The 14630-nt window shown below is 48.0% G+C and overlaps 1 protein-coding gene across 1 annotated transcript in view; it reads left to right on the top strand.

Annotated features, from left to right (window-relative positions):
• Positions 1 to 14630, top strand: part of Cfap251 (cilia and flagella associated protein 251) — a 94899-nt gene that overhangs the window by 68743 nt on the left and 11526 nt on the right. Inside the window, exon 19 of the mRNA XM_057764920.1 lies at positions 110 to 253. Within this exon, the coding sequence (XP_057620903.1) occupies positions 110 to 253 (144 nt within the window). The remainder of the gene's footprint in view (positions 1 to 109; positions 254 to 14630) is intronic.

Below are 14630 nucleotides of genomic sequence, written 5' to 3'. Positions count from 1 at the left end.
TTCCGTAAAGCCCCCTCCTCCCTACTAAGCTTAGAATGCGCTTTCTAGAAAGCGCACCCTTCCTGGTGTATCTGACGGCTGGGTGCCTCTTCTGTCTGGTTCCGCGCAGGAGCTGGAGGACTACTTCTACTATTCTCAGATCCGCAGTCAAGGTATCGACACGATGGAGACCAGGCAGGTGTCGGAACATATCTGCCTGTCGGAGCTCCCTTTTGTCATGAGAGCGATCGGCTTTTACCCGTCAGAGGAGAAGGTAGGTACACGCACACAGGACCAGCACTAGGATGGGCTGTTTATATCAGGTGCCTCCGGGAGCAGTCGCTGCAGGCAGCCTGGAAACATGCCAGATGAGCTGAGTGACTAGGGATGAAGATGTGCCCATTCCCCAAGCAGAATTCCTCATGGATGTGTGCTGTTACATGCAGAGGGGCCTCCTAAGCCTTTGCTGCCCACACCCGCCCCTTTTTTCCCCTTTGAGACAGGATCTCTATGTAGCTCTGGTTGTCCTGGAACTCACTCTGTAGACCAGGCTGGCCTCGAACTCAGAGATCCGCCTGCCTCTGCCTCCCAAATGGATTAAAGGCATGCACCACCATACCCAGCCTGCAAACCCTTCTTTGCATAACTCTGGGTATATTAGTGTATAAATAGGTACACAAATCAAACATTTGCTGATAATAAATGAAAAAGGAATTTTTTGGTTTCCATACAGTTTTATCATTTGTTGAAGACAAAACAATTTTGCATACTAGTGAGATGGCTGTGCTCATTTGTTCTTACATAAAGAACTGAATCTTAGCCGAACGGTGGTGATGCACACCTTTAATCCCAGCACTCGGGAGGCAGAGGCAGGTGGATCTCTGTGAGTTCGAGGCCAACCTGGTCTACAGAGCTAGTTCCAGGACAGGCTCCAAAGATACAGAGAAACCCTGTCTTGAAAAAAAAAAAAATGAATCTTAGCTAAATGTTCAATGCTGCGAGATGAAGAGTACCTTCAGTGCTTTTCAGAGGCGGCTGAGATTTGATTTTATAATTGTTAATACCAAGAATACTGCTTCACATAAATGCATGATGCCAAAAAACATAGGGTGTATTTAGGGTCATTTAGGAATTGTTGGAAAGTCTAATTCCAAATCAAAATTTATTTAGTGATTTAAAAAAAAAAAACTAAAACTTGAGTCAGCAACTAAAACAGCAATTCTTAAATCAAGCGTTTTGGATTGAGGGTCTAGCTCATCAACAGAGCTCTTGCCTGGTATACCTGAGGCCCTAGGTTCAATCCCCAGCACAGAGGACAAAAAAAAAAAAAAAAAATCAAACTTCTACTGGAATCTATTCCGAATATATTGTAATACTCGCATCCTAGCAGCAATGGTAGGGAAATAGGAAAAGTCTTTGTTTTCTGTAGTCACGTGATCATAGTTCCCAGCTGAGGTTTTCATCGGCACTCTGTGGTGTTTTGTGGCATGGTGGCATTCGTGGCAAATATACACGTGTATGTTCAGAACCAAGGCTGCAGAGGAAGCGCTGCCATGCGCCCCTCGGGTTGATTGCATGCTTGCCTTGGAGCACATTTCAGTTGCGTCTGCAGAAACCATTCACTACTGCCAAGCTTGTTGTAGCCCCTCCCTGGTGTTCATTGCATGACCCCATATGAGGGTTGCCACCTGTAATTTTTAAAAGATGTATTTATTTTTATTTAATATATATATAGGTGTTTTGTCTACATGTATGTTTGTGTACCATGTGTGTATACTGGAGCCCTTGCAGGCTAAAAGAGGGTGCTAGATCACCTGGAACTGGAGTTACAGACAATTGTGAGCCATCATGTGTGTGCTGGGAACCAAACCTGGGTCCTCCGGAAGAGCTGCCAGTGTTCTGACCACTGAGTAGCTTCTCCAGCCCTAAACCTGCAACCTAAGATTGAGGCGGAGGGCGAACTGATGAGCAGAGCTGGGCATGTGAGGCTGGTCTACCTCTGCCCTCCCTGGCACAGACTAGCACCCTGGGCTTCAGCGGGATGGTGTGTTCAAGGCAGGGAGCACACGCCAGGCCTGCAGAGAGAGCTCGAGTTGTGTTGTCCTCTGCTCAGTTGCTGTCAACCTAGTGTATGTTCTTGGGGGCAACTCTGGAAGCTGTGCGGATGCTGATCCTGACTCTAGCTCAGACATCGGTCTGACCACGTGGCAGAAATCCCCAAATACCGGCAACTCTGGACAGGGTCAGGAGTCCATGTATGTTCCTCACATGAACTGCTCTAAATATAACTTAGAGGATTCCCTTTCTGAGCTGCAATGTGAGACATCCTCATTGCAGAAGATCTGGGAATGAAAGGGTTACTTAGAGTCCTGCCCCCCAGACTGACAGTCACTACTATTCTCCTGGCACTTAGACATTTATACAGTGAACGGTGCCACACTGGATACATATGACTGTCTGTGTCCACATATAGTACAATATATCATAGGCACATTCCCTTCGGTTAGAGATTCTCTAGAAAAAAAAAAATGTTCTTTTTAAGATATTTATTTTGCAGCCGAGCAGTGGTGGCGCATGTCTTTAATTCCAGTACTCAGGAGGCAGAGGCAGGAGGATCTCTATGAGTTTGAGGCCAGCCTGGTCTACAGAGTGAGTTCTAGGACTGGCTCCATGGCTACTGGGAAACCCTGTGTTGAAACAAACAAACAGAAAGATACTTATTTTGAGTTTGTGTGTGGTATATGCATGTGGGGCTATGGGGGTATTGTCCTATCTGCACTTGTCCTTTTTAAAAAATATATTTATTTATTTTGTTTTTTTTTAAAACAGGGTTTCTCTGTGTAGCTTTGGCTGTCCTAGAACTCACTCTGTAGACCAGGCTGGACTCAAACTCACATAGACCCACTACTTCTGCCTCCCAAGAGCTGGGATTAAAGGTGTGTGTAACCACTGACCAGCTTAAAATTTTATTTTGTTGGAGGTATGTACATACCATGATAACATGCGTGGAGGCCGGAGGACACCTTCATGGAATCTGTTCTCCCATGTGTTCTGGGGATTGAACTCGAGTTGCCAGGTTTGTATTGTCGAGTGGCAGTTACACCCCCCTCCCCCCGAGACAGGGTTTCTCTGTGTGTAACCCTGGCTGTCTTGAAACTAACTCTGTAGAGACTAGTCTGGCCTCCAACTCACAGAGACCCACCTGCCTCTGCCTCCCAAGTGCTAGGATTAAAGGTGTGCGCCACCACTGCCCGGCAAGTGGCAATTATTTTTACACTTCGAGCCATCTCCCCAACCGTGTTTATTTATTTATTTCTATTTTATTTATTTTGTGAACGGGTCTCTCACTGTGGCTGGAGCTCACTTTTCTGGCTAGACTGGCTGACCAGTGAGCTCCCAGCATGCACCTGTGTCTGCGCTGCCCAGCGCTGGAGTATCTGGTACCGCTGCTGCACCTGGCTCTACTTAGGTCCTGGGATCTGAACTCGGGTCCTCATGCTTGCGTACTTACACGTTTGCCTAGTGTGTGTGAGGTCTTGAGTTAATACAACACACTCATTAAAAAATTAATTCCAGCCGGGCGGTGGTGGCGCACGCCTTTAATCCCAGCACTTGGGAGGCAGAGGCAGGTGGATCTCTGTGAGTTCGAGACCAGCCTGGTCTACAGAGCTAGTTCCAGGACAGGCTCCAAAACCACAGAGAAACCCTGTCTCGAAAAACCAAAAAAAAAAAAAAAAAAAAAAAAAAAAAAAATTAATTCCAGGGCTGGAGAGATGGTTCCGTGGTTAAGAACACTGATCGCTTTTCCAAAGGACCCAGATTCAATGTTCAGCACCCATATGGCAGCTCAGAACCATCTGAAAGGCTAGTTCCAAGAGATCTGATGTTCTCTTCTGGCCCCGTGGACACTGCACAGACTACACTCATGCAAGCCTTCATACACCTAAAAATAAATAAAATCTTGAACAAGTTAAAAATAAAAATAAATATTTGTGTAACTTTTTAAAATATACAAGACAGGACTATGGGCTGAGGATGTTATTGTGTGGTTGAATCCTTGCCTACCATGCATCAGTCCCTGGCTTTAACCCCCAGGACCATATAACCTGGCTGTGGTAGCTTGTACTGTAATCCCAGCACTTGGGATGTGGCAGCAGGAGCTTCAAAGGTTCAAGGTTATCCTCAGCTACATAGCAAATTTGAGGCTAGCCTGTCTCAAAAACCAAAACAACAAAAACCTCAAAGTTATTGAGACAATCACTTAATATTTTGGAGAATTCTTTTCTATTGTTTATTTGTGATATAGTCATATCTGTATTTTTAAACAAAGAATTGGCATTCTGTGTTATAAATATGTACATCTCTGTACATTAGACTGCATATACATGTGTAGTTTAGTGAGGGTATGTTTACGTGTATAGCATCAGCATACTAAGTTTCCGTTGTTTTGTGAGCTTGGTTGTAAAAAATTCCTCAGTGAAAATTCCATGCTTTTAAGAGGCGTGACCAAGCTGACTCCTCTCCCAACTGACAGAAGTTGGGGCTGTCTGGAGCATTTGGCTGTAGAGACCCAGTGAGCATCTCTGTGTGTGTCTTGTATATGGATCTGTTTCCATGGTTCAGAGTCCAAGTAGAACACGAGCTTTTAGGCCCTGTTGCCAGCCAGGTGTGGTAGCACTCACCTGTGATCATGGGTCCTGCCCACCTAGAAGTGTTCCTTGAGCTGGTGCTGGTATGTCACGTGGTCCCACTGTTCTGAGGCCTTGCCCAGGAATTCAGGCCCATTTATCTTTTTGTTTTGTTTTGTTTAATTCTTCCTTAAAGCTGTATTTTTGTTTTGATTTTTTTTTTTTTTGTATAGGGTCTCCCCGTGTAACTCTGGCCTGACATTTGTCATGTAGACCAGGCTGGGTTCAGACTCAGAGCGCTGGAATTAGAGGCGCGAATGACACCTTGTCCCACCCTTACCGTTGTGATATTCTTAGACCTTGGTTTCCAAACTGGCCATTTTATTAGAATTACTTTGAACATTTGTCAAGTGAGATGGATCCCTAGGCCTCACCGCAGTCTGAATACCATAGCCAGCCAGGAGAGGGGCCAGGCCATCTAAAGTCGCCTCTGTCCAAGGTCTCTCAGATACACACCCACATGGAAAACCAGCTATGAGTGGCATTTCCCAGGGCTACTCACCCGTCAAGGACAAAGGACTCAACAAACACTGCAGGTTATTGGTCAGGAGTCCTCTTTGGCTGTGAGTCACAGGTTCCTAAGTCATGGCAGGTTAGGTTCAAAGAGCCCAAGTCCTGAAGTAGAGGCAGCGCACAGTTTAACAGAAGCCAGAGCTTCAGAAGCAGAGCCAGGAAGCACCCTTCTCTCCTGGCCTCACTTGCCTTTGTGCTGCCTCTGGCTGTAGTCCGTCCTCACCCCTGCCTGTGCCTCAGACACTATGGTCCGTCCTCACCCCTGCCTGTGCCTCAGACACTATAGTCCGTCCTCACCCCTGCCTGTGCCTCAGGCTGTGGGCTCTGGTCTGTCCTCACCCCTGCCTGTGCCTGTGCCTCAGGCTGTGGTCTGTCCTCACCCTTGCCTGTGCCTTGGGCTATGGTCTGTCCTCACCCCTGCCTGTACCTCTGACTGTGGTTCATCCTGACCCCTGCCTATGCCTATGCCTCAGACACTGTGGTCTGTCCTCACCCCTGCCTGTGCCTCAGGCTGTGGTCTGTTCTCACCCCTGCCTGTGCCTGTGCCTCTGACTGTGGTCTGTCCTCGCCCCTGCCTGTACCTAGGAGACCACAAGCCTAGATACTGAGAAGAGCTTCCTTTCTGGAGCCTTGGTCACCACTTGGTAAGAGTGGGCCTGACCTCATCACTGTCCAGGAACACATACTGCCCAGGCTGCCAGGCCTGGCCACCCACCCTTGCTAGAGTCTGAGACAGTTAGTTTCCATTCATGTTCACTGTAAGGACTGGTGCAGGATAGAGTCGTTCCCAACTGAGATTCTTCCTAGGCCCTGGGATGTAGCTCAGTGATGGAGTTCTTGTCTAGCGTGTGGGTTCCATCCCCAGCTCTGTGTGGGACAATGGTGGCAGCCACATCCTGGGGTCACTAAGGATTTTTTGGGTAACTAGCTGTTAGCTCAGCCACATCCTGGGATCACTGTAAGGATTTTGTAGGTAACTAGCTGTTAGCTCAGTACATGGGGCATGGTAAGTGTATGAAAAGCATCCCGTGTCTTTTCATCCTCCTAAATGATTCTAGGCTCCGAGATTCAAGGTCTCCCACCCTTTTCTGTGCAGGGGATATAACCTGGGATTGACACAAGCTAAAGCCAGCACACTAACACTGAGCTTTCTCTCCAGCCCTCAAAGGTTCAAGGTCATCCTCAGCTATGAGGCTAATCCTAGGTTATCCTGAGCTACATAAACTCTGCCTCAAAAAAACCCAAATGAGAAAACATCTCGTTGGGCTGGAGGCGCAGCTCAGTGGTGTGGATCTCGCCTGTCCAGGGTCCAGGTTCCACCCCAGCACCACCCCCACTGTGCACACCAATACCTTTGCTCTTGGAAGCGGCTGAGGATCCCGTGATCCAGATGTGCCCCACACCAGTGTGCAGGCTCCATTAGCCGATGCACTCGCTGCCCAGATGTTTCTGATATGTTGTTCTCATGTCGGATTTATAGTGGTTTTAAAGATATTTTAAAAAGATTTGAAAAGAACCTTTTCAGGGCTTTTACATTTCTAAACCTGGCTCTTGCTGGAGTTCATGGCACACTGCTTCCTATGTAACTGTGCCCCTACCCCACCCACCAACCCCGATTCCCTGAGAAGTTGTATGGAAAAGTTGGCCTAGCCAGCTTGGGCACACACAAGACTCAGGTGCAAAGCCAAATCAGCCCCTCCCCTCCCCACCCCAAGGCTAGTCAATATTCATGGTTTTCTTACATCACCATAGCCACCTCTGGATCTGAAGTCAATGCAGTAAGCTGAAGACAAATTTCCCAAGAATACAACCTTCCCCCACAGAGTTTCTAGCCCTCCTTTCCTCTACAGAAGGCACACGTGCAGTGAGCACGCCTCGAGCGGCTGAAGGAAGAGGACATTTTCCACGCCTTCATTCTGTGTTTTGAATCCCTGTGTCGCCTTGCCCAGCAGTCTCCCGTGCTTGCTCCCTGCCCTCCTGCAGCCCACTTTCCATTTTGCTGACACAGCACCGTTTAATCTGGGCTGGGTTTTGTGGCGAATTAACATCAGTGCAACCTCTTTGTTCCATAAATTTAAGGCTAATCCTGGTGGAAACATATGTGCCCCCAGCAAGCGCCCCAATAGCAGGCACTCAGCAAATGTTAATTGAATGAATGAGTAAATGAGCAAATGGCGCCCAGTGGCCTCATTCAGCTGCAAGGACAGAGGGAAGAGCAGAATCCCTGGCGTTAGTGCTGGATCTCAGAACAAGCACCAAGTTCCCTAACGTGCCAGGCAGATTCAGGAGTGGTAGCCTTGTACTGTACAGGGGCATTTAGGGAGGAAATAAGTGATTGCTTGACCTCTCAGCTGTGTGTACATTTGTGTGTGTGTCTGTGTGTTCCTGTATCTGTGTGTGTCTGTGTGTGTGTGCCTGTTATCTGTGTGTGTGTGTGTGTGCGTGCACGCACGCGCATGCCATGGTGTATATGTGGAAGTCAGAGGACAACTTGCTGGAGTTGGTTCTCTCCTTCTACCATGTGGGTCCAAGGAACTGAACCCAGGTTATCAGTCTTGGTGGCAAGCACCATGAACTACTAGGCAATCTCATCAGCCCCAACACATTATATTTTAAGAATGTGTCCCGACTGGGTGTGGTGGGGCACGTCTTTAATCCCAGCACTTGAGAGGCAAAGGCAGGAAGATCTCTGCAAGTTCGAGGCCAGTCTGGTCTACAATAATAAATAAATAAATAAATATTTAAAAAATTAGAATAATTATAATGACCAATGATGGGAGATAGCATCAACAAAATAAGGCAGGCCTATACTCAAGAGCCGCTAAAAAGTGAAATTTCTGGGTGGGCTCAGTGGAGCGCCTTGGATGGCATGCAGAAAGCCCTGGTTCCCAGTACCCGCACTGCATAAAATCACGTGCATTCCTGTAACCCCAGCATGCAGGAGGCAGAGGCAGGAGGATAAGAAAGAAATCTGGTGTTGACCTCAGTTACGTAGGCCGAGGCCAGTCTGGAATACATCTTAAATTCTGTCTTGAGGGAGAGCAAGAGCGAGGGTAGGGGCTCTAGATTCTTCTGTCACTGCTTGTATGGCCAAAGCTGGCAGTGCAGGCCTGTCATCCCAGCTACTCAGGAGCCTGGGGCAGGGGAGTGATAAGTTCAAGGCCTGTCTGGGCAATTTAGTGAGGTCCTGTCTCAAAATGAACTTTCTGGTGTTTCAGTGATAGAACATTTATCTAGCATGTATGAGGGCCCTGAGTTCAATTCCCAGTACCATTGAATAATCGTAATTATCATTATTTATTACTCGTATATTCATATGCCTAACCTGAAGGAACAGCTTCCAAGCATGTAATGACATTCATTTCTGGGGGCTGCGAGTTGGGGGGATAACTCTTCCTGCTTTTTATAGCGTTCAGTCTGAGGTCAACTGGGGCCTCTGGGATCAACTGAAAGCAGACCGTGGCCTGTCTCCTCCAGAGGACTCAGGCCCTCCCAGTCTCTGCACTCCACGTCACCCCAGGCCCCATGCTCCTATCTTCCTCGCTTTGCACGCAAACATGAAGCCCACTCCCTCAAGAGAGCTTTCTTGAAATCGCCAGAAAGGGCCACGCTTAACCTCATTCCACCGCTCTTTACCTCAAACTGCGTGTGACCACCCACCGTGGGACTCCCTGGCCGGTCTCCATCCTACCGGGCTCTCACCTTCTACCTCCTGTCCTGGGGACAGCCTCCTTCTCCTGGGCTCTTCTCAGCCCCCATCTCCAGGGCCTATCTGTGAAAAGACCGCTTACCCGCCGTCCTCTCCCCACACAGGCAGCGTGGCTGTGAAGAGGGAGGGGCTAATACATATGCTTTCATGCATGTGATCCTCACCAACCAGCATATAGTTGGTATTGCTTTTGTATTCAGAACAAAAACCCAGGAGATGAACACACAAGATCCTCTGAATGCCTTGTGTGCTAATCTGTTAGAACCGGTCCCAGCTGGGGTAGAAATCGCAGCCAATGGTGCAAGCTCACCTATATGGAAGGGGGAACTTGAGAAAGTGATCACACACAGAACTTTTCCTCCTCTGATTAAGCCCCCACCACACTTAGTATGCTGGGCCCTGCTCTGAAAAGTAAACATCAGGTTGTTTCCATCCTAAAGCTAAGAGAGATGTTCTAGGGGAAGCCTGACTGGCCAACAGGGCGGGGCCTAGAGAAGGACGTTACCCAGTGAGCATTTAAATAAATAAATCCCAGAATCCCTGAGAGCCTCTGGATAAAGCAGGTGACGGCACTGTAAGGCCAAGTGCAAGGCAGATGGGGGTCTTCCCTCTTGCCCTCTCAGCATGTATCTAGCATCTTGAAGGATGCCCTCTGGGGTTTGGTCCTCTCAGTGGCCTCAGGAAGCATGCAGACCCTTGCTTTACTTGCTCTGCCCATTTTACTGGTGGTAAAAGTGAGGCTTGGAGCAGGAAGGAAACTTGTGCTGCCACTCTGCTTCTGAGGGCAGAGCCAGACTTTGAACCACGCGGGCTGAGCCCTGACTCGGTGTTCTGTGTTGACACATGTGCCCTGGTACAAAGAAGGAAAGCAATCCCGGAATGTTGCCAGAGTTCTGGGGATTTTTGTTTGTTTCTGTGCAAGGCAATCACTTGACCACTGAAGCACACCCTGCCCAGGGCATGTGCCTTTTCTTATATCCCCTCTGCTGGAAGCTTCCACAGCCAGCATGCATCCATCTCTACCAGCTTTGTGGCTATGAAAGACTGGATGGAGCACAGTGATGGTGGGGAAAATATATTTTCTAAAACGCCAGTGTTCTAGAATTGAACAGTTGTGTTGCTTGCTTTTGCTATGGCTCCGCCTTACTGAAAGGTTTACTGTAACATAACACACACCATACAGTGCACCTGCTTTCTGTGCGCAGTTCAGTGATTTTTAGGGTTCTTTACAGAGATGTGCAGTCATCAACCCTGTGCAACCCCAGGATATTATCATCCCCCAAAGAAACCCTACACTGTTATCAGCCACTTTCTGCCCCTCCTCCCCCAGCCCTGGCAACTGCCGATCTGTCTTCCGTCTGTGCACACTTGTCTATTCTTGATTGCATAAAAATAGATCATACAGTATGTGATATGCCTCACTTGGTGCACTCGGCCTGATGCGTTCAAGATTCATTCAGAATGTAGCATGCACCAGACCTTCATTCTTCTTTTTTTAAGATTTAATTTTTTTATTGGAGACAGGGTCTCACAATGTAGCCCTGGCTGTCCTGGAGTTCACTCTGTAGACCAGGCTGGCCTCAAACACACGGAGATCCACCTGCCTCTGCCTCCAGAGTGCTGGGATTAAAGGCGCATGTCACCATGCCTGGCTAATTTTTTATGTTTGATATATGTGTATGTGATTTGCCTGCATGCCCTCAGAGACAAGAGGTGGGGGTCACATCCCCTGGGACTGAAGTTCTGGATGACTGTGAGCCACCATGTGGGTGCTGGGAACTGAACCTGGATCTTCTGCAAGAGCAAGAAATGTTCTTAACTGCTGAGCAATCCTCTAACCACTTTATTATTATTATTATTATTATTATGTTTTTTTTTTTTGGTTTTTCAAGACAGGGTTTCTCTGTAGCTTTGGAGCCTGTCCTGGAACTAGCTCTGTAGACCAGGCTGGTCTCGAACTCACAGAGATCCGCCTGCCTCTGCCTCCCGAGTGCTGGGATTAAAGGCATGCGCCACCATCGCCCGGCTTATTATGTTTTTTGAGACATGTTTTTCTCTATGTAGTCATGGCTGTCCTGGAACTTGTTCTGCAGATCAGGCTTACCTTGAACTCAGAGATCTACCTGCCTCTGCCTCCCGAGTGCTGGGATTAAAGGTGTGCACCACTACTGCCTGGCTTCTTATTGTTTTTTAATTATTTGTGTGTCTCTGTGTGGGTTTGTGCACATGAATACAGTTGGTTATAGAGCCCAGAAGAAGGCATTCTGTCCTCTTAAAAAGTGGCAACTGCTTTTTACTGCTGAGCCTTCTCTTCAGCTTCTTTGATGGTTAAGTGGTGATGATGGTGATGATGGTGATGATGGTGGTGGTGATGATGGAGTTGGTAATGTTGGAGATGGTGATGGTAGAGATGGTGATGGTGGAGATGGTGATGGTGATGATGGTGGAGATGGTGATGGTGGAGATGGTGATGGTGGAGATGGTGATGGTGGAGATGGTAGTGGTGATGGTGGAGATGGTGATGGTGGAGATGGTGATGGTGGTGATGATGGTGGTGGTGATGGTGGAGATGGTGATGATGGAGATGGTGATGGTGGAGATGGTGATGGTGGTGATGATGGTGGTGGTGATGGTGGAGATGGTGATGGTGGAGATGGTGATGGTGGAGATGGTAGTGGTGATGGTGGAGATGGTGATGGTGGAGATGGTGATGGTGGTGATGATGGTGGTGGTGATGGTGGAGATGTTGATGATGGAGATGGTGATGGTGGTGATGGTGATGATGGTGGTGGTGATGGTGGAGATGGTGATGGTGGTGATGGTGATGGTGGAGATGGTGGTGATGATGGTGGTGGTGGAGATGGTGATGGTGAAGATGGTGATGGTGGAGATGGTGATGGTGGTGGTGATGGTGGAGATGGTGATGGTGGAGATGGTGATGATGGAGATGGTGATGGTGGAGATGATGATGGTGGTGGTGATGGTGGAGATGGTGATGATGGAGATGGTGATGGTGGAGATGGTGATGGTGGAGATGGTGGTGATGATGGTGGAGATGGTGATGGTGGTGGTGATGGTGGAGATGGTGATGATGGAGATGGTAATGGTGGAGATGGTGATGATGGAGATGGTGATGGTGGAGATGGTGATGGTGGAGATGGTGATGGTGGAGATGGTGGTGATGATGGTGGTGGTGATGGTGGAGATGGTGATGGTGGAGATGGTGATGGTGGAGATGGTGATGGTGGAGATGGTGATGGTGGAGATGGTGATGGTGGAGATGGTAATGATGGAGATGGTGATGATGGAGATGGTGATGGTGGAGATGGTGATGATGGAGATGGTGATGGTGGAGATGGTGATGGTGGTTCTTTTTTTTTTTAATTCTTTGGATTTATTTCTTTTATTTACCCAAATGAGTATTTTGTCTGCATGTATGTATGTGCACCACATGCATGCCTGGAGCTTATAGAGGCCAGAAGAGGAGTTAAATCCACTGAAACTGGAGTTATGGATAACTATGAGCCACTATATCAGTGCTAGAGTCCATGCCTTCTGCAAGAGCAGCCAGTGCTCCTAAAAGCTGAGCCGTCTTTCTGATCCCCCTTTATTCCTTTTATTGCTGAATAATATTCTCTTCAGCCCTGTGACTTTGCCACATTTATTTGTCTGTACATGAGTTGCTGAGCATTTGGATTGCCCCCGCCATTGTACTGTTATGAGTGGCGCTGTCATGAAGGCCGGAGCATTTCCAGCCACATTCCTGTGTGTATAGCTTCCTATTTCTCTCATGCTTGTACCAAGGAGTGGAACTGCCTTGTCAAGTAGGAGTCTTGTATCTGCCTGTCAGAGGAATTTCTATCCCTGGTATATCGTGACTGGAATCAGCATGCATCTAGGTACTTCAGAGTGTCCAGGATTTCTGAGAGTCATGGGCACCTAATCAACTCACCCTCATGACCTTGAGGAAAGCTACAGGACTTGGCATTTAGGCAAGAGCACCTCTTTAAAATCTTTATACGTACGCACGCAGGCCACGCATGCACGCAGGCTATGAAGACTCCGCCCATCATTGGTTACCTAGTAGCTGTGCATGTTGACTGATAGACTGTCGCAATACCACAAGGTAGTTTGTCACTCTCCTGTTACTGAACATCCTCACAGTGCAGGTGTAGTGCTGCTGAGAAGTGGCTACGCCACAGAAGCCAGAGGGGAGACAGATAGCTTACTGAACATGTGCAGTACATAAGTTTGATACCTATGACCACAAAACAGTGACAGTAACAATGAAGATAAAAGGACATGCCCTAATATCTATGGTAAAAGCAAATCTTGTACCTGTCGATTTCAAAGAGGACATTGGTGCTTGTGCTGCTGTGTGTCGAAGTGCATAAACTATAGGCATTCTGCATGAAAAGTATCTCGTTAATATTAAAAAGGTGTGGTCACAGGAACCAGGAACCAGCTTGAAGGTGGAGGCAGAAGGACCAGAAGTTCAAGGTCATCCCCAGCTACCCGTAGAATTTGACGCTGGCCTGGACTACGGGAGATCTTTTCTGTAAAAGAAAACCAGTGGCTAAAGGGCTAGTGCTCTCAGCGGTTTCGGTTCCAGCATCTGTCGAGGCCTTGGGTGACATGTCCCCAGCATGAGAGGGGCTGCTCTGGGTTTCAAGAGCAGAGTGGAGGATAAGTAGCAGAGAGGCTCCGGGGAGTCTCCAGACACAGCTGCACGGAGAATCTGCCTGGCTGTGATTCATCCTCTTGAGCCCACTCCTCTGCCCCAGACCAGTGTGGAAACGCTGGAGTGGGCAGCAGGATGAGCTGTGGTGAAGGACTGACGGCCGTACGTCAGGGAGCTCTGTGTGACAGGAAGACAGGAAGAGGGTGTCGGGAACATGGAGAGTCCTCCAGGCCTGTGAGCTTATGACACTCTCGTGGAAGGGAACATGCCAGTCACCCAGAACCTTCATCTGAGAATGAGAATGGGCTCAGTTCAAGTGCATCATGTTCCTCTCCATTTAATAAGGAGCTTATAAAACGTAATTATAAGACATGATTGCCCTCAGTGGCTCCTGTGACTGACAAGCAGGGATTGCAAACCGAAAGGCCTCCAGGGCTCAGCAGTGGGCTTCATCATGTGGGAGGAACTAGGGCCACCCTGTGTTGTAGGCACTGCAGTAGCAACACCAACAAGGGCCGACATGCTAACGTCTAAATGTTTAAAATTATTCTCTGGGTGGTGGTGGTGACGCATGCCTTTAATCCCAGCACTCGGGAAGCAGAGGCAGGTGAGTTCACGGCTAGCTTGATCTATAGAGTTCCAGGACAGCTAGGGCTGTTACTCAAAGAAACCCTGTCTGGAAAAACAAACAAATAATCAAGAAAATTAAGTAAATAAATAAATAAACAAAATTATTTGTCAGGTGAGAAATTGAAATGTTCTATCTCCAGTAAACTTGAGTCAGTGCTAGAAGCTGAGCCACAGAAGCTAGGGCAGGAGATGGTTACTCCAAAAGAAGTTTTTGTGATTTTTTTTTTTTTAAAGATGGTCTCTTACTAAATATCCCTAGCTATCCGGGATATTTAGAGACCAGGCTGGCCTTGAACTCACAGAGATCCATCTGCCTGCCTCTGCCTTCTTGAGTGCTGGGTTTAAAAGTGTGTGCCGCCAGGTCTGACTCATTTTTATTTTTAGTTACGCGCGTGCATCTGCGTGTGCACGTGAATACAGGTGTCCTCAG

This window comes from Chionomys nivalis, chromosome 3 (assembly GCF_950005125.1).
Source record: "Chionomys nivalis chromosome 3, mChiNiv1.1, whole genome shotgun sequence".
Lineage (NCBI taxonomy): Eukaryota > Metazoa > Chordata > Mammalia > Rodentia > Cricetidae > Chionomys > Chionomys nivalis.
Note: the sequence above shows the minus strand (reverse complement) of the source record. Positions and strands in the feature narration are given on the sequence as shown.